The sequence below is a fragment of the Geotrypetes seraphini genome, chromosome 3 (assembly GCF_902459505.1).
Source record: "Geotrypetes seraphini chromosome 3, aGeoSer1.1, whole genome shotgun sequence".
In the NCBI taxonomy this organism is placed as follows: Eukaryota; Metazoa; Chordata; class Amphibia; order Gymnophiona; family Dermophiidae; genus Geotrypetes; species Geotrypetes seraphini.
The window spans coordinates 164,814,618-164,840,884 of NC_047086.1; the positions used below are offsets into that span (position 1 = coordinate 164,814,618).

The 26,267-nt window shown below is 42.8% G+C and overlaps 1 protein-coding gene across 10 annotated transcripts in view; it reads left to right on the forward strand.

The window, feature by feature from the left end:
* Positions 1-26,267, forward strand: part of MTHFD1L (methylenetetrahydrofolate dehydrogenase (NADP+ dependent) 1 like) — a 441,775-nt gene that overhangs the window by 150,408 nt on the left and 265,100 nt on the right. For all 10 annotated transcript variants that reach the window (XM_033938573.1, XM_033938565.1, XM_033938569.1 and 7 more), the window contains one exon: positions 21,134-21,274. In XM_033938573.1, coding sequence (XP_033794464.1) covers positions 21,134-21,274 — 141 coding nt within the window. The remainder of the gene's footprint in view (positions 1-21,133; positions 21,275-26,267) is intronic.

Genomic DNA, 26,267 nt, shown 5'->3' on the forward strand with positions numbered 1-26,267 from the left:
CAGGGTCTTTTGGGGAATGGAGAAGAGGGTAGAGGAGAAAGCAATTGCAATCTCTTGGGCTATCCATGCCTGTTTTTGTTTAATAGTCTGCTTGCAGTGATAAGGGATGGTCATTTTTGTAAACGTCAGCTGATAAAACAGAAAAAAAGATGAAAACTGAACCTGAAATTCACTGCCAAACTGTTGCCACAGTGCTGCTGGTTATTTTCTTCATTTGAACTGTAACCAGCTGCAAAGGCTTTTTCATCAGTTGCTTTCATATCTTGGAAGTTCTGGTGAGAAGCAGGGCAAGATTAAGGCCCTCTTTCACTAAGGTTCGCCAAGTGTTTTAGTGTGCGCTAAATCAACGTGCGTGCTAACTGCAAACGCGTCCATAGGATAACATGCATGCGTTGCATTTAGCGCATGATTTGCGCACGCTAATATTTATCGCGCGCTAAAAAGGATAGCACACCTTAGTAAAACATGGGGTAAGTCTTTAGTTCTCAGTCTTTCACATTGTACTTCACCTCATTCTTTTTCTATTTTCTCCCTGACAATTATCGTGTGGTTTGTTGTTTTTTTTTGCTTTCTCTTTCAAAGCATTGTTTTTTTTTATTTTTGATACACATTGTTAAAAAAAACAAATGTATTTTCAAATTGTAATTGTGACACCAGAGAGCCTTTTTTAATCCACACATTTTAATAATTCCAAAGTTAAGGGATGATTGCTTCCTGTGTTTATGATTAAACATTGCAACTCAGCAGCCAGAAATAATGGAACATTAATCAAAAATCAGCTGTCCCAAATAAACACACTCACTGGGTATGTGATGAAAGAATTGAGCAACATGAACATTTATAGCTTATGAATAAAGTGAGTATGAAAGTCAATAAGTGACATTTATTTATATATCAGTATGATCTTGATAGCTAATTCATATTTTAAATTGATGGCTATAGCAGTGTTTTTCAACCGCTGTTCCGCGGCACACTAGTGTGCCGCGAGATGTTGCCTGGTGTGCCGCAGGGCCGCCATCAGGGCAGTACTACCAGTCCTGCATTCAGGGGCCCGGAGCTGACAGGGGGCCCGAGGCAGGGGCGCCAGTAGCTCACCAAGGCAAAGTGAGTCGATCACCCAGGACTCACTTTGTCTTGGCGATTTAATCTATCGAGCCGATAAGTCTTCTTCTCCCCGACGTCAATTCTGCAGTCGGAGAGGAAGTTTGGGCCAGCCAATCGCTGCCTGGCTGGGCGGAACTTCCTCTCCGATTGCAGAATTGACGTCAGGGAGAGCATGCGTCGGCGTCGGCTTTGGGGCCTGTTATCCATTGGTGGGTCCTGTTCCCCGATGGCAGTGGCAGTGGCTTGGGGAACGGCAGGGAGAAAGAAAGAAAGGGGGCAGGCAGGGAAACAGAAGGAAAGAAGAGAAACAGAAAAAAAGAAAGAAAGGTCAGGGAGAGAGGAAGAAAAAGTTGGGGGAGGGAATGAGGTGTGGAGGAGAGAAAGCATACAGGCTGATAGTTTCAAGTTTCAAGTTTCAAGTTTGACCTTTATTTGATAAATCGCTTATAATAACATCTAAGCGATGTACAGTAATAAAAACCATCAGAGTGTGGTAATACAATTAATTTACAATAGTTACTCATAAAACAAACAAAATTAGACGAACAGGAGGGGGTGGGAAGGAGGGGGAAAAGATTGGATGCACAGTCAGAAGAAGAAAGTGCAACCAGAAATCACCAGACAAGGTAGGAAAAATGATTTTATTTTAAATTTAGCAAAGTGGAGGCAGTATTACCACAGTTTTCAAAGGAATTTGCCCAAATAACTTAATAGTTAACTGGGTAAATTCCCAGAGATGAAAACTTCCCTTCACTTACTATGCACAGTTCTGAATTTATATCTGCTGTCTATATTTTACAATATGTCACCTTTTACTAAACCGCAATAGTGGTTTTTAGCGCAGGGAGCCCATGAGCGTCAAGAGCAGCGCTGGGCATTCAGCGCAGCTCCCTGCGCTAAAAACTGCTATTGTGGTTTAATAAAAAGGATGGAGGGTATATTTGTCTATTTTTGTATGCTATAAAAACCAAATACAGAGAGAGACTGAGAGCTGTTGACGAAGAGCTACGTGTGTGTCTTTCTTCGATTCCAGCCAGAATATCAGCTTTGTGTTCAGCCAAACAGGCCCAGGTTTCGCACTGAATAAAGTATTTTATAATTTTTCACTATTCTGTTTACTTAATATTTCATAATAAAGTAATTATAAAATACTTTCTTTGTGTTTATTTGATTCCTATTCAAGAGAATTACTTTATATATAGTCAATATAGGCACAGAGTTAAATTTTTTAACATTTTCTAATGGTGGTGTGCCTCGTGATTTTTTTCATGAAACAAGTGTGCCTTTCCCCAAAAAAGGTTGAAAAACACTGGGCTATAGTATGGTCCAGGGTGCTCATTAAAGGATTTTGAGGTAGGTTCCTGCTGATTCGTGAGACAGAGGATAAAAAGTTAAATGCCTTCAGCACTTGGGAAACATGTCAGAATCCTTTACATTGTAGCTTGTGTGACAAAAAGTAATTTCTTAATTGTGATAGAAAACACCTGGGCATCAGATTTTCCAGGCTCTGGGCATCAGATTTTCGTGGGACATTGTAGCACACTTGTCATGACCTGCTACATAATGATCTTGGCTGAGGAAACATTCACACATGTGGTGTGTTTCAAGAAGGGGGCTCATGTTTTGGATCACTGAGGGTATTTTTTGAACCCACTTATTTTTTGGGTTAGTTCCATTGATGGAGGGTTTTGGTTTGTTTTTTTTTTTACCCTTGTGCTTGTCAGGCATATGAGTACAGTAGAAAGGCAAAATTGAATAGTGAAGGAATGATGCATTCTTTAGACTTAAAAAAAAATTCTTTTCAACTCAACATAAATTTAAAAGAATTATTTTTTATACTACATCTTCCCTAAAAATTAGGGCTTGACTCAGTTTACAAAATTACAAGTGCAGTTTACAAGAACCCCATCAAAACTGACTAGGATAAAAATACAATTGTAAAATAAAAAGAAAATAAGGATTAAACACAATATGATTTCTGTAAAAGTGTGGAGGGGCATAATCAAAAAAAGCATGTAAGTCCCCTTTTGACCTAAGTCCCTAAACGTTCAACCCAGAAGCAGGGAAAGTGTCCATAACCAAAACAAACGTCCATGTTTTGATTATGGCCTTCCTCTGCCTAAACGCCCAATCTCCAGTACGTCTACAAGTACCCCCACAGCACGTCTACACTTTTTAGCCATAATGAAACAAAAACACGCCTAGGCCACAAATGTCCAACAGAAGGGCTTTTAGGCGAAGGAGGAGCCAGTCCTTCACCTAAAAGCTGGATTCTGTAACCATTGCCTGTCAAAAACAACACCGGTTACAGAATCCCCCCCCCCCCCAAACGATCCAGGCAGGAGGGTGCCCAAGCCCTCCTGCTATGTCAAACCGCGACCCCCCCCCCCCCAACAACATCGGGGCAAGAGGGAGCTCAAGCCCTCTTGCCCCAGCCAACTGCGGCACCCCCGACATGATCGGGGCAAGAGGGAGCCCAAGCCCTCTTGCCCCGCCGACTCCCCAACTCTCCAACAATATCGGGCCAGGAGGGAGCCCAAGCCCTCCTGGTCCTGGCGACCCCCCCCCCCCCCTTTAGTTGTTTGGGCCAGGAGGGAGCCCAAATCCTCCTGGCCCATCCAATCCTGCCGCCCCCCCCGACAACATCGGGCCAGGAGGGAGCCCAAACCCTCCTGACCACGGCGACCCCCACCCCGCACTACATTACGGGCAGGAGGGATCCCAGCCCCTCCTGCCCTCGACGCAAACCCCCCTCTCCCCAACGACCGCCCCCCCAAGAACCTCCGACTGCCCCCCCAGCCGACCCGCGACCCCCCTGGCCGACCTCCATGACACCCCCACCCCCCCTTCCCCGTACCTCCTGGGGGGCGGGGCCTGAGGCACATGGGCCCAACCCGAGAATCACCTGCCAGCCTGAGTGAGGAACCGTTGGCCATGGAGTTAGAAACAAGCCCTGAAGCCAGTGTTGGGCTGACTCCTGATTATGCTCCTATGGAAGTTTGCATCACAAAAGCAAGTATTATTTGAATATTGCTGGAGTTTATTGCGAGTTTATTTTGGACTCTTTTGGTTTTGCAGACTGAATTAATCTAACTCAAGTTAAAGAGTGGATTTGTACTATGCTAAATTAAGCAAGGACTTTTATTTTGGAAGTTTTGTTTTTCCATTTTTGAAAACTTAATTGTGCTTTTCCTTTTTGAAATGAAGCATGCTTGATGTGCTAAGACAGTGGGGTTAGCCCCGTGTTACGTGGTGGGATAGTGGGCCTAATTTCGGGCAAAATAAGACCACACGGAGCACACTGTCCTTCCAGCCTTGAGGTGCTGAAGAAGCCAGTACTTTTATACTGTCTTGTAACTTTGATTTTGGTGGAAAAGTTTTTCCTTTCCTTTTGGTTATGAACTTCACCTGGACTATGATTTAAATGAGAGTTTGGTTTAAGTTGGACTCTTTTTGGGTTTCTCAACCAGAGACTGTTTTGAACTTTGTGCTTGACTGGTATGAGAGTTTTTTTGTAATCCTGACAAGCAAGTTATTGTGTTTTCTTCTGTTTGAACAATAAAAGAATTTGCTTTATTTTGTCACTGAACTTATTGTTTTGGAGACTGTCCCTTTCACTAAACCCTGGAAGAACTTATCCTTGTGAGGCATGCAGCGACTCACAAGAGTTTAATTGTGGCCAGTATTCCCAGGCCCTCTGCCTGGAGCGTGCCGGCTACAACGGCTAGGTGTAGGTCGGCCCACCTCCCGCCCACTGCCCGCCCTTTCCCCTCCTCTAAACACACCTCTTTTCTCTCTGTGCGTTTAGAGGCAGGGGAAAGGCCTAAGTTGGTTTTAGATACGTCTAAAAACCAGCTTTGGTTATGGGTACTTGGACGATCAGGCTTTTTGAACGTCCAAGTAGCCATTTAGGACACTTTTTAGACTTTTTTTTTTATTATTATTACCCCCAAAGTCTTCAAATACTTTCGAACAAATAAGAATTAATGTTTTGAATGCAAATAATAAACTGTTCCAAAGAGAGGCTGCAATATAAAAGAAAAAAATGCTTATGTGATGTCTTTAAACAAATACCTTTAAAAGATGGAAATATCAGTATATTAATGTGATTAGATCTACAAGTCAGATTTCCAGAAAAGAAAAAAGAACTACTAAGAAATTGTTTCCAGGGTCATGCCATAAAATATTTCCCTCCCCCACCCTTTTACTAAGCCATGGTAGAGGTTTCTGCTGCGGCTCAGAGCACTAAATTCTCCGACGCTGCTCCAATGCTCACAGAATTCCTGAGTGTCAGAGCAGTTAGTGCTCCAAGCCACGGTAGAAATCTCAACCGCGGCTTAGTAAAAGAGAGCCTTTAAAAATAAAACATAAACATTTAAATGAGTCCTAGCCCAGAGTGACAACCAATGAAGTTTCCCCAAAAGAGGGGAGACATGGTCAAATCTAGTCTTAAAATCAGATGTATTCTGGACCAGCTGTAATTGTTTGAGAATGCCAACTCTTATTCAGCCATAGATTGAATTACAGTAGTGAAGTTGTGAAAGGATTATAGTTTGAATTAATATCACAAAGTGACTCGTATCAAACAGTGAATGCACCAATCTCAAACAGGTATAAATTAGGAAAACTTTTTTTTTAAATTATTATAAATACAGTATACCGAATTATTAACTCATAGTTGAAAAGTTAGTGACAAATCTAAAATTACTGCAAGAATTCTGGAGGAGTATTCCACTAAAAGAGGTTTGCCAGAGTCTATAATAATGCTGTTTAGATAAGCTAAATTTAAAGGGCCAAACCAGAGTATCCTGGTTTTAGATGGATTCAGCTTCAGGCTGGAGTTTAGAGATACAGTTGCAGACTCTTAATGAAAAAAAAGATCAATATCAGAGTGCATTTCTTGAAGAATAAAAATGTCATCTACATAGGAATAAAGGAATTTGCCAGAATTAAAACCCAAAGAACTGAAGTAACTCATATAGATATTAAAAGCCATGAGCAACAGAGGAGACCCAAAACTGAGATATTTTTCCATGTGCTTTAACAGTATATGATCTATAATAAAAACTGAAACCAGTCCAAGACTTCACCATCTAATCCTATATTTGAAAGAAGTACCAACAGAATATCATGATCTACAACATCAAAAGCTGCAGCGAGATCAAACTGTAGAAGAATAGCTGATTTTTCCTCTACTAGTCAGGTCTTTTACTGTAGAAATTAGGGACCAAAGCAATGTCTCTGTGTTATGGCTTGGATGAAAGCTGTATTGGAAAGGTTGTAAAACAGAAAACGTATTAATATAGCCGGAATGTTGTTTAGAAACTACCGATTCCAAAAAGTTTAGCGAAAATGGGAATATGTGCAATCAGACAGTAGTTAGAATGTAAGGTAGGGTTTAAAGAGGAAGATTTTATAAGAGGTGAAAATGCAATCTGACCCATTTAAGAAGAGAAGAATCCTACCTTCAAGAAAAAAATAACCGTTGATGCAATCCAGCTAATGACTATGGATGGAGGATTCTTAAAAATAAAGGAAGAACAAGGTTCTAAAGCAGTGGTTCCCAACCCTTTCCTGGAGGACCCCCAGGCCAGTTGGGTTTTCAGGATAGCCCTAATGGATATGCATGAGAGAGATCTGCATATAATGGAGGTGCCAGGCATGCAAATCTGTTCCATGCATATTCATTAGGGCTATCCTGAAAATCCGATTGCCTGGGGGTCCTCCAGGACAGGGTTGGGAACCACTGATCTAAAGGACAAGTAGACAGACTAAACTTGTTTAGCAGTAGTGCAATTATAAACTCAGAGATGTGCGAAAAACTAACCCAGAGTCTATCAACTTGGAATAGAGTTTTCTGTAGGTAAACCTGTAGGGGCAAAACTCTTGCATATAGCGTCCATACAGAACTTAACCTCCTGCACTGATTTAACAGACTGTGCCTTAAAGCGGAGTGAACTTAGTCTGCTTTTCCCTTAGTGAGAGCTACATGTGGCTCACCTAGGACAGTATTTCTCAACTTGGTCTTGGAGTACCCCCTTGCCAGTTGGGTTTTCAGGATATCCACAATGAATATGCATTAACTTCATTTGAATGCACTGCTTCTCTATTATATGCAAATTTCTTTCATGCATATTTATTGTGGATATCCTGAAAACCTGACTGGCAAGGGAGTTCCAGGACTGAGTTGAGAAACACTGACCTAGGAGATGAACTTCTTGCCTGGGAATTTAATTAGGGCAAGATAGTCTCCAGCCATTAATGAGCCAGATGACCTTCAAGTTCTTCCAGCCACTAAGGAGCAGGAAAACTCCAGTCACTAAAGAGCCAGGTAACCTATAAGTTCCTTGTGAAAGGAGCAAGAGGTCATGGGGATCTTCCTGGAGTGACCAAGAAGAAGAGGTAGAAAGAACATCTTATCTCCAGAGATAAGCCCTTTGCCAAGGGATATAAAAGAAGCATCTCCAGAGAATACAGAGTTCATGTATTCTGCCTCTGCAGCTTGTACATGCTCCCTAGCTTCCTCGACCTGACTCCACTCTGCACTGCATTTTCAGAGTTCCTATGAAGCTTGTCTCCTCTGAAAGATTTCTCTTCACTGAAAGGTTGTATACAGCTCTGTTATACTTAATAGGGAATCTAGGATGCACAATTTATGACCTTCAGAGTAACTGTGTGTTTACTCCGAAGTAAAGTGTTTATGCAATAGTGCAAAAGGGTTCATTGTATTTTTCTTGAACATCCTAATTGTTCAGACATAAATCTGATATCCTCCTTATTCTGTTATGACCACTTGCAGCTGCCACTTGCTTTAAAATAAATTGCATTTATTTTTGTAATTGGCCCTTTTCATTTCTTATCCATTTTGTTCAGGAGCTTAGAACTCAGATCCAGTTACTGGGGAACAAACATACATAAATAAATAAATATTCTAGGACTCCTGTCTAAAGCACTGAGAGCGGGGTTAAGAAAAATTGCTGGGAAGGGCCAGGCGGGTGCAGTGATTGCACGCCGCCAGCCCAGAAGCCTTACCCCCGACGTCGCCGAAGAAATAGCAGCAGCGGCGGGTGGGGTGGGACTCCTGGCTCAGCGTGGCACCCGGAACGGAAGGAATGGCTAGGAAGGGCCATGCAGATACAGCGATTGCACGCTGCCGGCCCAGAAGCCTTACTCCCGATGTCAATTCTGATGTCAGCGGAGAGGTCCGCCGATGTCAGAATTGATGTCGGGAGTAAGACTTCTGGGCCAGCAGCGTGCAATCGCTGCACCCGTCTGGCCTTTACCTTCTACTTTCGGTTGCAGTGAGCAACCAGCAGCAGCTGCGGCGGGTGAGGGGCGAGCAGTGGTGGCAGACTAAATAAGATAAAGGGGGGTTGGGGTATTTGCTCCATAGGATGCATCCTTTTTCCACCCACTTTTTTGGGTGGAAAAAGTGCATCTTATGGAGTGAAAAATGCGGTAAATTCCTTACACATGGTTTATTCCTCTTGCATTGTTCTCCAGTAGGAAGCAGGTGCTTATGTGAGCACTCCTGAACAACCCTTTATGCCCGACAGTCCAGAAACAAAATAAAAAACAGACAAAGAGTGAACAAAAGAGGAACAAATCATGCCATAAACTTGCATACACTGATCAGGCTGTGCAGGTGAAACTAGAGATCTCCATAGTCTGAATAAAGGACCCTGATTACAATTTGCACAGCATTCTTGGCAGCATAATATGGCTCTCGGTTTGGTAAGTTCTGACTTATAGATGGATATATGTCCTCTCCAGATTTTGCTGTCGGCGATTGGCTGGCCCGGAACTTCCTCTCATACGTCAGAATTGATGTTAGGAAGAAGGCTTGTGGGCCGGTGCCTGGACCTTCCTTTCCTTCAGTTGCAGCGGTGGCGGGCAGGAAACAGCAGCAGGGGCCGGTCCGGGGGTGGGGGTGGAGTGAATCGGTGGTAGGCCATGCTTCGGCGCTGGAGGGAGGGAGGCAGACAAGCAGGCTGGCTTTGACGCAGTAGGTTGGTTGGCTGGCGTTGGGGGAGAGGGTGGGACAAAGGCTGGAAGGCAGTGAGGGGGGGACATAGGAAGGAAAGAAAGAGGCAGAGAAAGGGGAGGTTAAGCAGAAGAAAGATTAGAGAGAGAAAGGCCTGGATCAAAGGGGAAAGACAGGAGGCAGATGCAGGACTATGCGAGGTGCAGACAGGGGGAGAGACCCTGAACAAGAGCAGAGAGATTCAAGATCATTACAGAGGAGGGAGACCTTGAACAAAGGTACAAAGAAGAACTGACACTGGATCTAGGCAGGTTAACAGAGGGAAGAGAGAGAGAAACCTGGACCCAAAGTGGATGGGGCTGGATTGTGAAAGAAAGAACAGAGACTCATGAAATAAATGTGTCAGTTTTGATAATTTATATCTGCTGTCTATATTTTGCACTATATTTAATAATAATAATAGTAATAATAATTTTATTCTTATATACCGCCAAAGCCATAGTAGTTCGAGGCGGTTTACAATAAGAGGAGCTGGACAATAAGCGAAGATAGGTACAAAGTAAGGTTTTAAAGTACATGAAGCGGATACAGGGATAAGAGGGCTGGGAACATGCTGCAAACAATCAGCGAGAAAAGGAGCACTGGACAGACATCAATACATGTAGGCACAGAACCGAGCGGGAAAGAGAGATCGTGGTAAAAATCAAATGGAGTAAAGTGATAGGGCAATGGGAGCAATTAGGTTACAAATCGGTTGAATAAGTTTGTTTTTACTAGTTTTCTAAATCTTAGATAGGATGAAGAGTGCGTTATTAAGTTGCTCAGCCAGTTGTTCATTTGGCCAGCTTGGAAAGCAAGTGTTCTGTCTAGGTATCTTTTGTATCGGCAGGCCTTCATTGATGGATGGGTGAACATGTGGACTCTGCGTGTAGGTCTGCTGGGGCAGTCCAAGTTGAAATGTGCAACCAGGTATGTGGGGGCCGAGCCAAGTATAGATTTAAAACAGGCAGGCAAATTTGAACAGGACTCTTGCCTCCAGGGGTAGCCAATTAAGTTTTTGGTAGTAGGGGGTTATGTGGTCCCATTTTTTTATGCCAAAAATCAGTCGGACGGCTGAGTTTTAGATGATTCGGAGTCTTTGAATAGTTTTCTTGAAAGACCCCAGATAAATGATGTTGCAGTAGTCAAGTATGTTTAGTATGGAGGCTTGCATCAATAAACGGAATGAAGTCGCATCAAAGTACTTTCTGATTGTTCTTAGTTCCCATAGAGTCGAGAAGCCTTTTCTAATCAATAGCTCAGTGTGCGCTTCAAGAGTAAGGTGACGGTCCAGTGTTACCTCCAGAATTTTTATGGAGTTGACAATAGGAAAGACGTGACCATTCAAGGAAATTGAAGAGTCTTTGAGTTTGTCATTCGGGCTAGTTAGGAAGAATTTGTTTTTTTCTGAGTTGAGTTTCAGTTTGAATTGGACCATCCATTGATTGATTTGCTTTAATATGGATGCCAGGTGGATCTTTGTCTCAAGAGATAGGTTTGTTAGGGGAAAAACTACAGTGATGTCGTCTGCATAAATGTAAAATTTGACTTTTAAGCTTTGTAGTAGGTTCCCCAATGAGGCTAAGTAGATGTTAAATAGTGTAGGGGAAAGGGGGGAACCTTGTGGGACTCCAACATGAGTTGACCCAGCAATAGGAATGATCGTTGTCCCTATAAGCTTGGTAAGAGCGTTTCCTTAAAAAACTCTGGAACCATTTTAGGACATTACCCGAAAGGCTAATTGACTCCAGAAATTTGAGAAGGATGTCATGATCGACTAGGTCGAAAGCATTACTTAAGTCAAATTGCAGGACTAGAGCACTTGTACCCTGACTAAATAAGCTGTGAAGGGAATCTAGTAGTGAGGCAATAACTGTTTCCATGCTAAACCCAGGACGAAAACCTGAATGGTTGTCGTGCAGTATGCTGAATTTATCCAGGTAAGTTACTAAGTCCTGGTTAACCAGGCCTTCCATCAGCTTTATAAAAAATGGAATGTTCGCGATGGGTCTGTAGTTCGTGGTCAACTTAATGGATTTCTTGGGGTTTTTTACTATCGGAGTGATCAGAATTTGGCCTAAGGCTTCGGGGAAATTGCCTGACAGTAGTAGAGAGGAAAGCCAAATGTGTACTTTGGCTTTAAAGGTGACTGGCGCAACTTTCATAATGTTTGGTGAGCAACAGTCTAATTTGCAGTAGGAGTCGGTGTATTTTGAATAAAGTTTGCAGAATTGAAGCCAGGTGGGGATGTTAAAATTATTCCAGAGCATGTCTACCCTAGGTTTGGCTGTGTGTTGAGCAACTGGGTAGTTCGAATGATTGGTTGTAGTGACCAAAAGGGTGGATCTCAGGTTGATAATTTTGTTGTTGAAAAATTCAGCCAGCACATCGGCCGATGGAGGAGAGCCTAAGGTAGGGCGGGAAAAGGACTGTGTGTCGTAGAGATTGTTGACTAGTTTAAAAAGATTTCTGATGTTGTTGTTTGGCAAACTGATTTTTTGTGCGCAGAAATTAGTGCGTTTTCTGTAATTAGATTTTTGTGTTCTTTTAATATTTGTCTCCAATTTGCTCTCTCCTTACTGTCACCTGATTTCAGCCATTGTCTCTCAAGTTTTCATAATTCCCGTTTCACTGTTCCTAGCTCGGCATCGAGCCAACCTTCCAGATCTTTGTTTCTTATTTTTCTTGATTTGATGGGGGCCATTTTGTTTAATATCTGCATGCTCGTGTTGGTCCAAGAATCTACCGAGAAGGAGTTGGGGTCAGATTAGAAGTAATGTGACCAGAATTCCACAGGGATTACTAAACCTCTAGTGGCTATTGTTTTATTATTCCTTTTTGCCACCTTGGGGTTTGATGGGGAATGACTTGTTTGCCAGCTGAACTGGAAATTACATAGTTGGTGATCTGACAAAAGAGTGTCTGACCAAGTGGATTGATACCAGAGAAGCTTGGGGTGGACTAGTTCTTTAGAGGAAAAGGTTACTGCAGTTGAGTTGGTAAGGAGGAATTCAAAAAGTTGTCTATTTTTCTATAGTTACTGAGGTGACCTTGCATATTTTAAAGTCATCTGCCTTGACATCTTTGAAAACCCCCCAAATATAAATGATAATTAAGATTTTCTCTGCATATAGTGTGCTTTGTGGTTTGTTTGTTTTTATTTTATGGTTACCATTATGAATTAGTACATAATAATATGGGAAGGAAGTTGAAGAAGAGGACTCAGAAGATAGCGTTTTCAGAGATCCTACCAGTACCGAGGGCAGATGTGAAAAGGCAGACGGAACTACAATCAATAAATGCATGGATGAGGAGATGGTGTGAGGAAGAGGGGTTCCACTTCGTGAGGAACTGGACAATGTTTTGGGACAAGAGCAAGCTCTTCAAGAGAGATGGACTGCACCTGAGTGCGGCGGGAACTAGACTTCTAGCAAACAACGTCAAGAGAGGAATAGAACAGGCTTTAAACTAAGAAGAAGGGGAAAGCCGACAGTCGACCAAGTGTCGACGATTCGGAAGAAGGTATCCTGTGAGGGTACTGAGTGGGAAAAATGCTAGGAAAAGACAACGGGCAAAACACAGGAGTTGACTGATCAAGAGGAGGAGGATAAGAAGATTGTAGCACAGGAGAAAAAAATAAAGATCATAGCACAGGGAAAGGAAATGAAGACAAAAAAAATACCAGGACCTAAATTGCATGTATACTAATGCAAGGAGCCTAAGGAACAAAATGGGAGAATTAGAAGTCATGGCCAAAAAAGAGAACCTGGAAATCATTGGGGTCTCTGAAACATGGTGGAATGAAGAAAACAAATGGGACATAGCACTGCCGGGGTACAAACTCTATCGTGAAGACAGGTCAGGTGAGAAAGGAGGAGGAATAGCCCTATATATAAAAGAAAGCATACACTCGACCAGAGTGGACACAGCAGCGACAACCAACAAATTGGAATCACTTTGAGTTAAAATACCAGGAAGGAAAGGGCCCGAGACAAAGATGGGCCTGTACTATCTTCCACCTGGGCAAACCGAAGCTAACGATGAAGAAATGGAAGCTGAGATGAAGCGAGAATGCAAAAGCGGTAACACAATAGTTATGGGAGACTTCAATTATCCCGGGATAGACTGGAGTCTTGGAAACTCAAAATGCACTAGGGAGACCGGATTCCTGGAAGCTATACAGAACTGCTTCATGGAGCAGCTTGTCAGAGAACTGACGAGAGGGAATGCCACTCTGGATCTAATCCTTAATGGGCTAAGAGGACCTGCAAAAGAAGTGGAAGTAGTGGGACCGTTGGGAAACAGCGATCACAATATGATCAAGTTCAAAGTTGAAGTAGGAATACCGAAGTGAAAGAGAACCACAGCGACAACTTTTAACTTCAAAAAATGAAACTACAAAGCGATGAGGGTAATGGTAAGGAAGAAACTTAGGAACAGCTCAAAGAAATTCAAAGAAGCGTGGGATGAACACAGAGGATTTTGAATAAGAAAATAATATTAAATATTGAACTAAGGCCAGTACTGGGCAGACTTGCATGGTCTGTGTCTGTATATGGCCGTTTGGTGGAGGATGGGCTGGGGAGGGCTTCAATGGCTGGGAGGGTGTAGATGGGCTGGAGTAAGTCTTAACAGAGATTTCGGCAGTTGGAACCCAAGCACAGTACAGGGTAAAGCTTTGGATTCTTGCCCAGAAATAGCTAAGAAGAAAAAAAATTAAAAAATTTAAATTGAATCAGGTTGGGCAGACTGGATGGACCATTCGGGTCTTTATCTACCGTCATCTACTATGTTACTGTGTTACTATGTAAGCCTGGTCTTTATTCAAGGATACAGTGAGCGAGGCGTAAAATCTGTACATTAGATTCAGAAAAGGGTACAAAAAGAACCGAACAAAAGACCCGGCGTGGATAACTAAAGAAGTGAAGAAAGCAATAGGAGAAGAAGAATTCATTTAGGAAATGGAAAAAGGACAAAACCGAGGAAAACTGGAAAGAGCACAGGAAGCATCAAAAAGAATGTCACTTCATGATTAGAAAAGCAAAAAGAGAATATGAAGAGAGGCTAGCCAGGGAAGCACGAAATTTCAAACCATTCTTCAGATATTACATTACATTACATTAGGGACTTCTATTCCGCCTATACCTTGCAGTTCAAGGCAGATTACAAAAGAGTTAACTGGACATTTCCAGTGAAGTTACAACAGTTTTGGGTTTTTTTTTGGTTACAAGGGAGTAGAGGTAGCTGGATTAATTCCGGAAGAACTTGCAAATTGGATATTAAATTGACTGTACGTTACTGTGTGATATGTTAAAGGGAAGCAGCCGGCAAGTGAGGAGGTGGAACCACTGGATGACGGAGATGGGAAAGAAGTGGTAAAGGAGAAGAAAGAAGTCGCCGAAAGACTAAACATGTTCTTTTCGTCAGTATTTACAAAAGAGTACACATCCAACATACCAGAACCTGAACAAATCTTCAAAGGAGGCCAAGCAGAGAAATTAACATCCATGGAGGTAAGCCTTGAAGACGTACACAAGCAGATAGAAAGATTAAAAACTGACAAATCCCCAGGCCCGGTCGGAATCCACCCTAGGATGCTGAAAGAACTAAAGGAGGAAATAGCAGAACTACTACAGCAAGTTTGTAATCTATCCCTGAAAACAGGCATGATCCCGGAGGATTGGAAGATAGCCAATGTTACACCCATCTTTAAAAAGGGATCAAGAAGTGACCCGGGGAACTACAGACCGGTAAGTCTGACCTCAGTTCCGGGGAAAATGGCGGAAGCACTGATAAAAGACAGCATCGATAAGCATCTAGAAAGGAATAAACTTATGATAACAAGCCAACATGGCTTCTGCAAGGGAAGATCGTGCCTAACAAACTTATTGCACTTCTTCAAAGAAATTAACAAACGGGTGGACAAAGGGGACCCCATAGACATCGTATACTTAGATTTCCAAAAAGCCTTTGACAAGGTACCCCATGAACGCCTACTTCGGAAACTGAAGAACCACGGGGTGGAAAGAGAAGAAGCTTATATCAACCAAGCCTGCCCAAACAATTATAAAGCAAAAATTCAATGCCGGCCAAATAAAAAAGGAGGAGGCTTAGCCATGATTTATCATTATTCCATTCCTCTACAACCTGATCTATCTCCCTCAAACAACAACTATCCAGTCAAAACTCTCCAATTTTCTATTAAAGATCCTCAACTTCTTAACTTCCTCCTTATCTATCTCCCTCCTCCAGTCACAAAACCTTCTTTAACTGCCCTCATGTCTGCAGTTATGGATTTCAGTATTGCTCACCCTAATCCTATAATTCTTGGAGACTTTAATATACATTTCAACCTGTCTAATCACCCTAACACATCAGAACTCCTAACTTTAACTTCAGATCTCTCCCTGACTCTACTGCTCTCATCTCCTACTCATTCTGCTGGACATACCATCGACATGATACTTAGCCCAATAGCAATCCGCCATATCTTCCAAAAATTCCAAACTTACTCCCTCCCTTGGTCAGATCACATTCTTATTAACCTCCAACTAAATTCTCCTACTCTACCATCCACCACCTCACAGAGCACTTGTATTTCCAGAGATATCAACAAGATTATAGCCCTCGCCATCCAAAATTCTTTTAACTTAAACCTACAAGATTTCACTAATCTCACCATAGAAGAACAATCCTCTCTCTGGAAAACCACAACACAATCTCTTATGGATCTTCTAGCTCCCCCCTGGAAAAAACACCCAAATCACAACCCAAAAAAAAATCATGGTATAATGAAAATCTCATCCTCCTCCACCGACAACTCCGCTCCACCGAGCATAAATGGCAACAAACATGGTCTAATAACTCCCTTCTTCAATACAAAAAAATGGCTACTCAATACAAAACCACTATACAACAAGCTAAAAAAGAGTATTATTCAAAATACATAATTACAGCCCACCACTCCTCAGCACTCTTCAGTATAGTTAGATCCCTATCCCCTTATTCAAATAAGAAACCCCCTTCTCTACTTAAACAACCACCAGCTTAGAACTTGCAAATTACTTTGACAAGAAAATCAAGGATATCAGATCGAACCTAGGACAATCCACACCTACTCAATTTCCAGATTCTTCTGACCAGACTAATCTTTTATCCTCCAGCTCATTTTCTAACTTCTAACTTCTAACTTCAATCTCTAGCTGACCTTCTCAAAGTTTTCCAGTCTATAAATGCCCCTAATAACCCAACAGAAAGCATTCCTCCCTTAATCCTCCAAAAATTATTTTCTATTTTCGGCCCAATTATACTGGAAATGGTAACTAAAAGCTTAACTTCAAACCTCATCCGAAAAGCTTGGAAATCTGCTCTTGTATTTCCAAAACTGAAAAGCCAAAATCTAGATAATACATCACCAGCTAACTTCCGTCCCAATGCCAACTTTCCACTCATTTCCAAAATAACAGAAAAAATAGTACATAACCAGCTCATAGAATTTATTGATAAATCCAACGCACTCCACCCCCACCAAACAGGTTTCCGTTCCAATTATTCCACTGAATTATCCTTACTTGGTCTTATCACTACTATACACTACTTTCTTGATCACCGAAAATCTGTTCTTGTCTCTATTGACTTGTCCACTGCCTTCGACACTATCAATCACTACCTTCTTATTGATCGTCTCAGGAACTGCGGCATCACAGGTTCAGCTCTCTTATGGTTCATCTCTTATTTTAATGAGCGAAACTTTAAAGTTCACTCAAAAGATAAAACCTCACCCACTATTTTTCAAACTTATGGCATCCTCCAAGGTTCTATCCTCTCTCCATTACTATTTAATACCTTTATTTCTCCTCTTCTCACTCTAGCTCAGTCCTTCGGCTTTACAATTTTTGCATACGCAGACGACATACAACTACTCCACCCTGTTGATTCTACAAAAATAAACGAAATACAAGAAATTAATAATAAACTTGACAAAATCAGTGATTGGTTCCAAATAAATAAACTTTCCCTTAACATCAATAAATCCTGTGGTATACTTTTCCCGATCAGGAACAACAAAACAATAACCGGAAAAAATCTTCATTAAATCCTGCTCAGTAAAAATCGAACCAAAAATAAAACTTCTTGGAATAATTATAGACAAAGATTTAACATTCCACGACCAGATATGCTTCATTGTAAAAACTTGTTTTTACAAACTTCGGCTTATCCGTTCCTTAAGTTCAATCCTCGAAACAAAAGCAATCTTAACCCTTGTCCACTCACTGATCATCTCCCATCTAGAATACTGTAAATCCCTATGTAATGGACTTCTACAAAAAGAACTACGACATTTGCAGCTCATACAAAATACAGCAATTAAACTTATACTTAAAGTAGGGAAATATGATCATGTTACTCCTCTCCTGAAAGAAACCCACTGGCTACCCATCACGCACCGTGTCACTTAAAAACACCTTAATACTGGTTTTTAAAATCAAACTCTCACGTCTTCCATCTTTTCTCGACAAATTTATCATCCCTCTTTGTCCTTCTCGGACCCTGAGATCAGCAGATCAGAACTTACTGGCCATTCCTTCCATCAAAAAATTCTACTATACTAGGAAAACTAACTTCCCGTAGTTGCTTCAACCTTATGGAACGCCATGCCACCTCAACTCCGTCATGAAAATCTTCTCGACAAATTCAAGACTAAACTAAAAAAATTCTTATTTCAAGATGCAACCTCTAAATACCTCCTATCCAAGTGCCAGCAAAATCATCTCAACCGCTTCTATGAAGTGATCCCCATTCCTGATGTCATATCCCCCCTCATCCCTTTTCTTTTAAATTTTGTTTTTAATAATGTACTTATTGACCCTTCCTTCCCCTTATTATCCTCAAATTCATGTAAGTACTTGTCAATCGTCTTTTTAATGTTCACTCCTCCCCTATATATATAATTATTATTTTACTTTTTATTTTAAATTTTAACATTGTAAACCAGCTAGATACATGTTGATGGTCGGTATATTAAAAACAATAAAACTTGAAACTTGAGACGTACACAGATGGATCAAGAATTGCTTGGCAGGTAAGAAGCAGAGGGTAGGAGTGAAGGGCCACTACTCGGACTAGAGGAGGGTCACGAGTGGTGTTCCGCAGGGGTTGGTGCTCGGATCGCTGCTGTTCATTTTATTTATAAATGATCTAGAAACAGGGATGAAGTCCGAAGTAATAAAATTCGCAGACGACACCAAACTATTTAGTGGGGCTAGGACTAAAGAGGACTGCGAAGATTTACAAAGAGACCTGAACAAACTAGGGGAGTGAGCGACGAGATGGCAGATGAAGTTCAATATAGATAAATGTAAAGTCTTGCATGTAGGAAACAGAAACCCGAAGTGCAGCTATATGATGGGAGGGCTGTTATTGGGTGAGAGTACCCAAGAAAGGGACTTGGGGGTAATAGTGGACAAGACAATGAAGCTGCAGCAGCCACTAAGAAGGCGAATAGAATGCTAGGTATACCGGTAATCAAGAAAGGTATTACAACCAGAATGAAAGAAGTTATCCTGCCATTGTATTGGGCGATGGTGTGCCCGCATCTGGAGTACTGCGTCCAATAATGCTCGCCGTACCTTAAGAAGGATATGGCAATACTCGAGAGGGTTCAGAAGAGAGCGACACATTTGATAAAAGGTATGGAAAACCTTTCATACACTGAAAGATTGGAGAAACTGGGGCTCTTTTCCCTGGAAAAGTAGAGACTTAGAGGGGACATGATAGAGACTTACAAGATCATGAAGGGTATAGAGAAAGTGGAGAGGGACAGATTCTTCAAACTTTCAAGAACTACAAGAACGAGAGGGCATTTGGAAAAATTAAGAGGGGACAGATTCAGAACCAATGCTAGGAAGTTCTTCTTCACCCAAAGGCTGGTGGACACCTGGAATGCGCTTCCAGAGGGTGTGATAGGACAAAGTACAGTATTGGGGTTCAAGAAAGGATTAGATAATTTCCTGAAGGGAAAGGGGATAGAAGGGTATAGATAGAGGATTACTATACAGGTCCTGGACCTGATGGGCCGCTGCGTGAGCGGACTGCTGGGCACGATGGACCTCTGGTCTGACCCAGCAGAGGCACTGCTTATGTTCTTATGCTAATAAGATATATGTGTACATGAAAAATGAATGGAAGAGATTAGGGGCGGGGCTAGGGCAGGATTGGGGGCGGGACTGAAAATTAATAGATGTCCCGTTTTGATGAAAAAAATAAATGGTTATGTTACTCATGCAGTACCTGTTCTAGGTACAGGCTTAAAATGGTAGACATTTCCTCATTGCCCAAAAAGAAAAAAGCAAAAAGGTAACAGTTTAGGCCAGTGGTGTCAAAGCCCCTCCTCGAGGGCCGCAATTCAGTCGGGTTTTCAGGATTTCCCCAATGAATATGCATGAGATCTATTAGCATACAATGAAAGCAGTGCATTCAAATAGATCTCATGCATATTTATTGGGGAAATCCTGAAAACCCGACTGCATTGCGGCCTTCGAGGAGGCACTTTGACACCCCTTGTTTAAGGCTGTGCACTCACACTATGGATAGCTTTCAGGCTCGCTTCCTGCCTGACTGCCACATTATACAAACAGTCACAATTAGCTCTTGTTTCTTTTCCTCTGCCAGTCTCCAATTATCAGTATGCCAGAGAACTCTGTGAACATAAAGGTAATAGCCTGCATAAAATGTGTACAGCTCTGTGTACATCTAGTAGCACTATAGAAATTATAAGAAGAACTTGTAGTAGTAGCCTCAAAAAGAGCAGATAAAATTTTTGACCAGGTGCCTGGAGGACGATAAATCCTAGCAGAATACCTAGGGGGCATTGATTAAATGCAACAGTCTTCCTATAATCAGTTCTAGATCAGTATCCTAGATTGATTTCACTTGTTTCAGGTGGAAAAATGATTTAAATATAACAGTGAATTCCCCTCCCCATTTCAATGATATCCTGGAGGGCACAGAACTTGTATTCTGTGGGAATCATGACTAGAAAGCCAGATCTCTGTAATAAAGATGAGGCCAGCATCAGAGTTACCTTTAAGTCTCTAATTATATGTAATTTGTTACAAATAGATTGAGCGTTCCAGATCACATTCCAGTCAAGGTAATAACCTTAAAGTTACCCCGAATACGAGCCTGAGATTGACATTTATGAGGACATATGTTTCCTATTATTACTGATATTTTGTACTGAATATCAAATGTATTGGTACCATTGGTACCTAATGTAACTGTTTAATGGTGGAATGCAGTCTGTACCTGCTCTACAATAAGGTAAGAATAGAAAAGATAAAATAAAGTACAATGTCAGATATATGGTTCACAGCTACAATTGGTAATATAAATTAAAATCAAGACAGAAGAAAGTTTCCCAAACATTGCCACAAAGTTTCCTACAAAGATCTTAATATGAGAATTATTAGTGGTCTGTGTGATTCACAGTTGCCTTTAGAGATTTCAGCTCTCATGAGTGACTCTTGAAGAAGCCGGGAATACTGTAGAGTAGAATAATTATTCAGTATCTGAGCAGGTTTCTGAGATCCTTTTCCTCTCATAATAATTGATAGTGTGTTTTTTGGGGGTGACTCTGGGCAAGTAACTTGACCCTTCATTGCCCCAGGTACAAAATAACTACTTGTATATAATATGTAAACCACTTTGATTTTTACTACATTAAGGCAGTAACCATTTTTGGTCTAGCGGTATATAAGAATAAATTATTATTATATCAAATCCCAATCCCATCCCTATCCCCTTTCCCTTTTACCTGCTTAGAAGGTCTTAACCTGCTTTCCACAAAGGATCACAATTAAAAGTAAAAAGCACTTTCTGGGCAATTTTTTTGTTGTCTTTCTTATTGACAGGAAGTTTTTTAATCAGGTCTTAGAAAAGACTTCTGTATTCTTTCCTTTATTGCTTAGTTTTACTAACTGCTTTGCTTTTTTAAATCTTCTCTAGGCTCAGTTTGATATTGCTGTGGCAAGTGAGATCATGGCCATCTTGGCTCTTACAGACAGCTTGGCAGATATGAAAGAGAGACTGGGCAGGATGGTGGTAGCCAGTGATAAAACTGGACAACCGGTGACAGCTGAGGATTTGGTATGTTCATAGATAACTTAAGACCTGTGTAATTACTATGTTTCACTGTTGAAGTTGATAAGCTCAGTTGACATGATGACAAGAAGGAAAACTATTTACTTTGGAGAAATACCATATTTTTCACTCCATAAGATGTACTTGACCATAAGACGCACCCAAGAATTAGAGGAGGAAAATAAGAAAAAAAAAATTAATTCTGAACCAAATTCTCCCTACCAGGCTCTGCACCCAACCCCACACTCCTTGCCTGGCTCTGCACTCTGTCTCCCTCCCTGCCAGGCTCTGTACCTTGTTCCCCCTCTGGTGACTAGTGCTAGGCCGGGACAGGGCAGGCAGGCCTAGTGACAGGCAGGCAGGCCTAGTGACAGACAGACAGGCAGGCAGGGCCCCCCCCCCCCCCCCAACAAGGCCCCCCAGCCTGAGGCAAGCAGAACTGAGGTAACCTTTCACAGAGCGGTGCAGAGCAAGGCAGGAAGCAAAAAACTCGCACCTGCCTGCTTGCCGCTCTGCCGCTACTTCTCGGGGGGAGAAAGTAGGAGAGAAGGGCAGGAGGCTGAAAGCTCCTGCCCTACAGCGCTGGATCACCATTCACGGAGCGGCAAGGCAGGAAGCGAAAAACTCGCACCTGCCTTCTTGCCGCTCCGACTCTGCCGCTGCCTGGGGAGAAAGCCGGATGAAAGGGTAGGAGGCTGAAAGCTCCTGCCCTACAACACTGGACCACTTGTATTGCCGGAGAAATTAAGGTAGGGGAAGGGGGTTAGTTAGTATTCGCTCCATAAGACGTACCCTTATTTCCACCCACTTTTTTGGGGAAAAAGGTGCATCTTATAGAGCGAAAAATATGGTATGGGGCTTATAATCGAAAGAGAAAAACGTCCAAAAACTGGCCTAAGTCGGCACTTGGACGAACATTGTCAAAATACATCCAAGTGCCGATAATAAAAACGGGTTTTGGACATATTTCTAAATGACCTAGGCCTTCATAGTGCCGCTGAACGACCAAAGCTAAACGAGGCGTTTCAGGAGGAGTGTCAAGGACGGGACTTGGGCCGGCTTAGACTTAATCGTACAGCATGTATAACCGAAAGTTATACAGCCCAGGATCAATGGAACTTGGATGTTGACTTAGACCAGGGGTGCCCAATACGTCGATCGCGATCGACAGGTCGCTCGCTCAGGCGATCCCAGTCGATCGCAGAGCGGGCTCCCTTCCCTTCTCTTTTTTCCCCTCCTGACTGGCCCGCTCCTGAATTCTGCTGCCGCCGCCGCTCAACATTTAAAAAAAATACGGCTTGAAGGACTTATGCTCCGGGGGCTAACGTGTGCTTGTACCGGCTTCCCTTCTCTTCCCTCTGAAACTGGAAGTTATGTCCGGGGGGGGGGGGGGAAGAGAAGGGAAGCCGGCATGCACATGTTAGAGCCCCGTTCGCAGGCTAAAGCGGGAGACAGGTCAGTTAAGCTTGCAATTTGCTCTTCTTGCTGCCAGGTCCTGCCTACTTTCGGTTTCCTCAAAGGCAGGACACGGCAGCATTTTTTCCAATAGGTCGATCTTGGGCCATCAGCCTTCCTCTCCCCGACGTCAATTCTGCCGTCGGAGAGGAAGTTCTGGCCAACGGAACTTCCTCTCCGACGGCAGAATTGACGTCGGGGAGAGGAATGCTGGTGGGCCCGAAGCAGGGAGAGCTTGGCCGGCGACCTGTTATCCGATGGCAGTGGCTTGGGGGAGGGCAGGGAGGGAGAAAGAGGGCAGGCAGGGAGACAGAAGGAAAGAAGAGAAACAGAAAAAAAGAAAGGGGGCATGAAGAGAGATCGTCTCATTAGATCTGGCTTCAGCATTCGATACCATTGATCATTATCTTTTACATTACATTACATTACATTAGTGATTTCTATTCCGCTTGTGCCTTGCGGTTCTAAGCGGATTACAAGTTAGAAGACTGGACATTTCCAGTAGCATTGCAGTACATGTAATCAAGAATGCGTTAAGTTACAATTGTTATTCTGGACTTTTCCAGGATAAATTGGAAGCAGATAGTAGATAGTGATAGGTTGTTTAGACGAATAGAGATAATATTGTCCGGATTCTGTTATTTAGACGAATAGATATAATACTGTCCGGATTCGAGGTGTTGCTGGTGGTGGTGTTAGGGTAGTCATGAGAGCATTTTCTAATACTTTTGTGAGGTTATGATGATGGGAAGTGTTTTTTGAAGAGATGAGTTTTGATTTCTTTTCGGAATACTTTAATGTCTATTGATTTGGTCAGTAGTTTGGTGATGGTAGTATCGATCTTTGCTGCCTGTGTCGCTAAAAGGCTGTCATATAGTTTCTTTCGTCGTGTTCCTTTGAGAGGGGGGTGAGTGAATAGGCTCTGAGTTCTCCTTAATCTGTGTGAGAGGTTACGGTGTAGTCTGTTGTTTAGGTAGCTGGGTGCTGTTCCATGTACTTTGTATAGTAGACAGTAGAATTTGAACTGGGATCTTGCTTTTATTGGTAGCCAGTGTGAGTCTAGGTATGCTTTGGTGATGTGGTCATATTTGCCTAGTGAGTAGATGATTCTGAGGGCTGTGTTCTGAACTGTCTGTAATTGTTTTATCATGTAGTTTGGGCATGATAGGTATAGGCTGTTACAGTAATCTACAATACTCAGTACTAGGGATTGTACTAATATCTTATATTGATCTTTGTTGAAGAATTTTCTTATTTTTCTTAGGTTACGTATTGTGAAGAATGCTCTTTGGATGATTTTGTGGATTTGAGACTGCATTGTGCAGTTTCTGTCTAGTAGGATTCCCAGGATCTTGAGTGTGCTTTGCATTGGGTACTTGATTGTATTTACTTCTAGTTCTGTGAGAGATGGTTTTTTTTCCCTTTCCAGTAGTAGGAATTTAGTTTTTTCCGAGTTCAGTTTTAGTTTATGACTTGACATCCATTTTTCTACCGTTTCCATTATGATTTTCAGGTGGTTTGTGGATAAGGGGTCTTGAATATTAAAGGGGAGGAGGATAGTTATATCATCTGCGTAGCTGAATGATACTGTGTTTAGGGCGTCTAGGGTTATGCCTAGGGATGCTATGAAGAGGTTGAATAATATGGGTGACAATGGTGATCCTTGTGGTACTCCACATGGGTTTGACCATGGGTCGGATATGTGCTCTTTTGATTTGACTTTGTATGTTCGTGTTTTGAGGAAGCTTTGGAACCATTTGTGAACATTACCTGAGATTCCTATTGCGTCTAATATCTGGAGTAGTGTGTGATGGTCAACTAGGTCGAATGCCGCAGAAAGATCGAGTTGAATGAGAAGCAGCTTGTTTCCTTTGCTGAGGTGTTGTCGGGCAATGTCTAATAGTGATATCAGTAGAGTTTCTGTGCTATGGTTGGATCTGAATCCAGATTGTGATGGATGTAGTATGTGATGGTCTTCAAGGTAGTTGGAGAGGTGTTGTGCGACAAGGCCTTCTGTTATTTTAATGTATAGTGGGATTGAAGCGATTGGTCTATAGTTTGCAGGATTATCTATAGGACCTTTGGGATCTTTTAGGATAGGTGTAATTATGATTTCTCCTAATTCCGGTGGGAAATGACCTTCACTTAGTGTTGTTTGAAGCCATAGTGTGAGGCTAGCTTTAAATTTGGTGGAAGCTGTTGCTAGTAAGTATGAGGGACAGTTGTTCAAGTCACATGAGGATTTGCTGTATTTTTTGTAAAGCCTGTTCAAGTCTGACCATTGTATCTTTGGGAAGTTTGTCCATATCCTGTCTGCTGGGATTGCTTCATCTGTTTTGGGATTGATTAGTATTTCTTCTATGTTGATTCTTGAATTGTTGAATGTGGATCTGGTTGTGATGATTTTGTGTTTGAAGTGATCCGCTAATTGGGTGGCTGTGGGAGTTTGGTTTCCTTGGGTGGCGAGAAATGGTTTGGTATCAGTGAGATTTCTTAAGATGTCAAAAAGTATTCTTGTGTCTGGTTTTTCGGTGCTGATGAGTTTGGAGTAGTAGTTTTTTCGTTTTTCCTTCAGTTTGGTATTGTATTGTTTGGTTAGGATTTTCCATTCATCTTTGATGTGATTGTGTTTTTGTTTTTTCCATGTCCTTTCTAATTGTCTGCATTTTCTTTTTAGTTGTAGAAGTTCGTCGTCGAACCATTTATTAGATGGTCTGTCTATTTTGTTTTTGTTTTTTATTGGAGCTACAGTGGTGCCTCGCATAACGGACGCCTCGCACAGCGAACGCTGCGCACAACGAACTTTATGTCTTGATCCGTACAACGAACTTCGTTTCACACAACGAAGTCGCCCGAGCTGCATCCTTCCGCGCAGGCACTGCGCTTAACTGCCCTCTCTCCGCCTGGTTCCCTCTTGCCCCCCCGACTCCCCGACACGATCGGGGCAAAAAGGAGCCCAAGCCCTCTTGCCCCGCCGATTCCCCAACTCCCCACACAATATCGGGCCAGGAGGGAGCCCAAGTCCTCCTGGCCACGGCGACCCCCTAACCCCACCCTGCACTACATTACGGGCAGGAGGGATCCCAGGCCCTCCTGCCCTCGACGCAAACCCCCCCTCCCCCCAACGACCGCCCCCCCCAAGAACCTCCGACCGCCCCCCCAGCCGACCCGCGACCCCCCTGGCCGACCCCCACGACACCCCCAACCCCCTTCCCCGTACCTTTCTGTAGTTGGCCGGACAGACGGGAGCCAAACCCGCCTGTCCGGCAGGCAGCCAACGACGGAATGAGGCCGGATTGGCCCATCCGTCCCAAAGCTCCGCCTACTGGTGGGGCCTAAGGCGCCTGGGCCAATCAGAATAGGCCCGGGAGCCTTAGGTCCCTCCTGGGGGCGGGGCCTGAGGCACATGGGCCCAACCCGACCATGTGCCTCAGGCCCTGCCCCCAGGAGGGACCTAAGGCTCCCGGGCCTATTCTGATTGGCCCAGGCGCCTTAGGCCCCACCAGTAGGCGGAGCTTTGGGACGGATGGGCCAATCCGGCCTC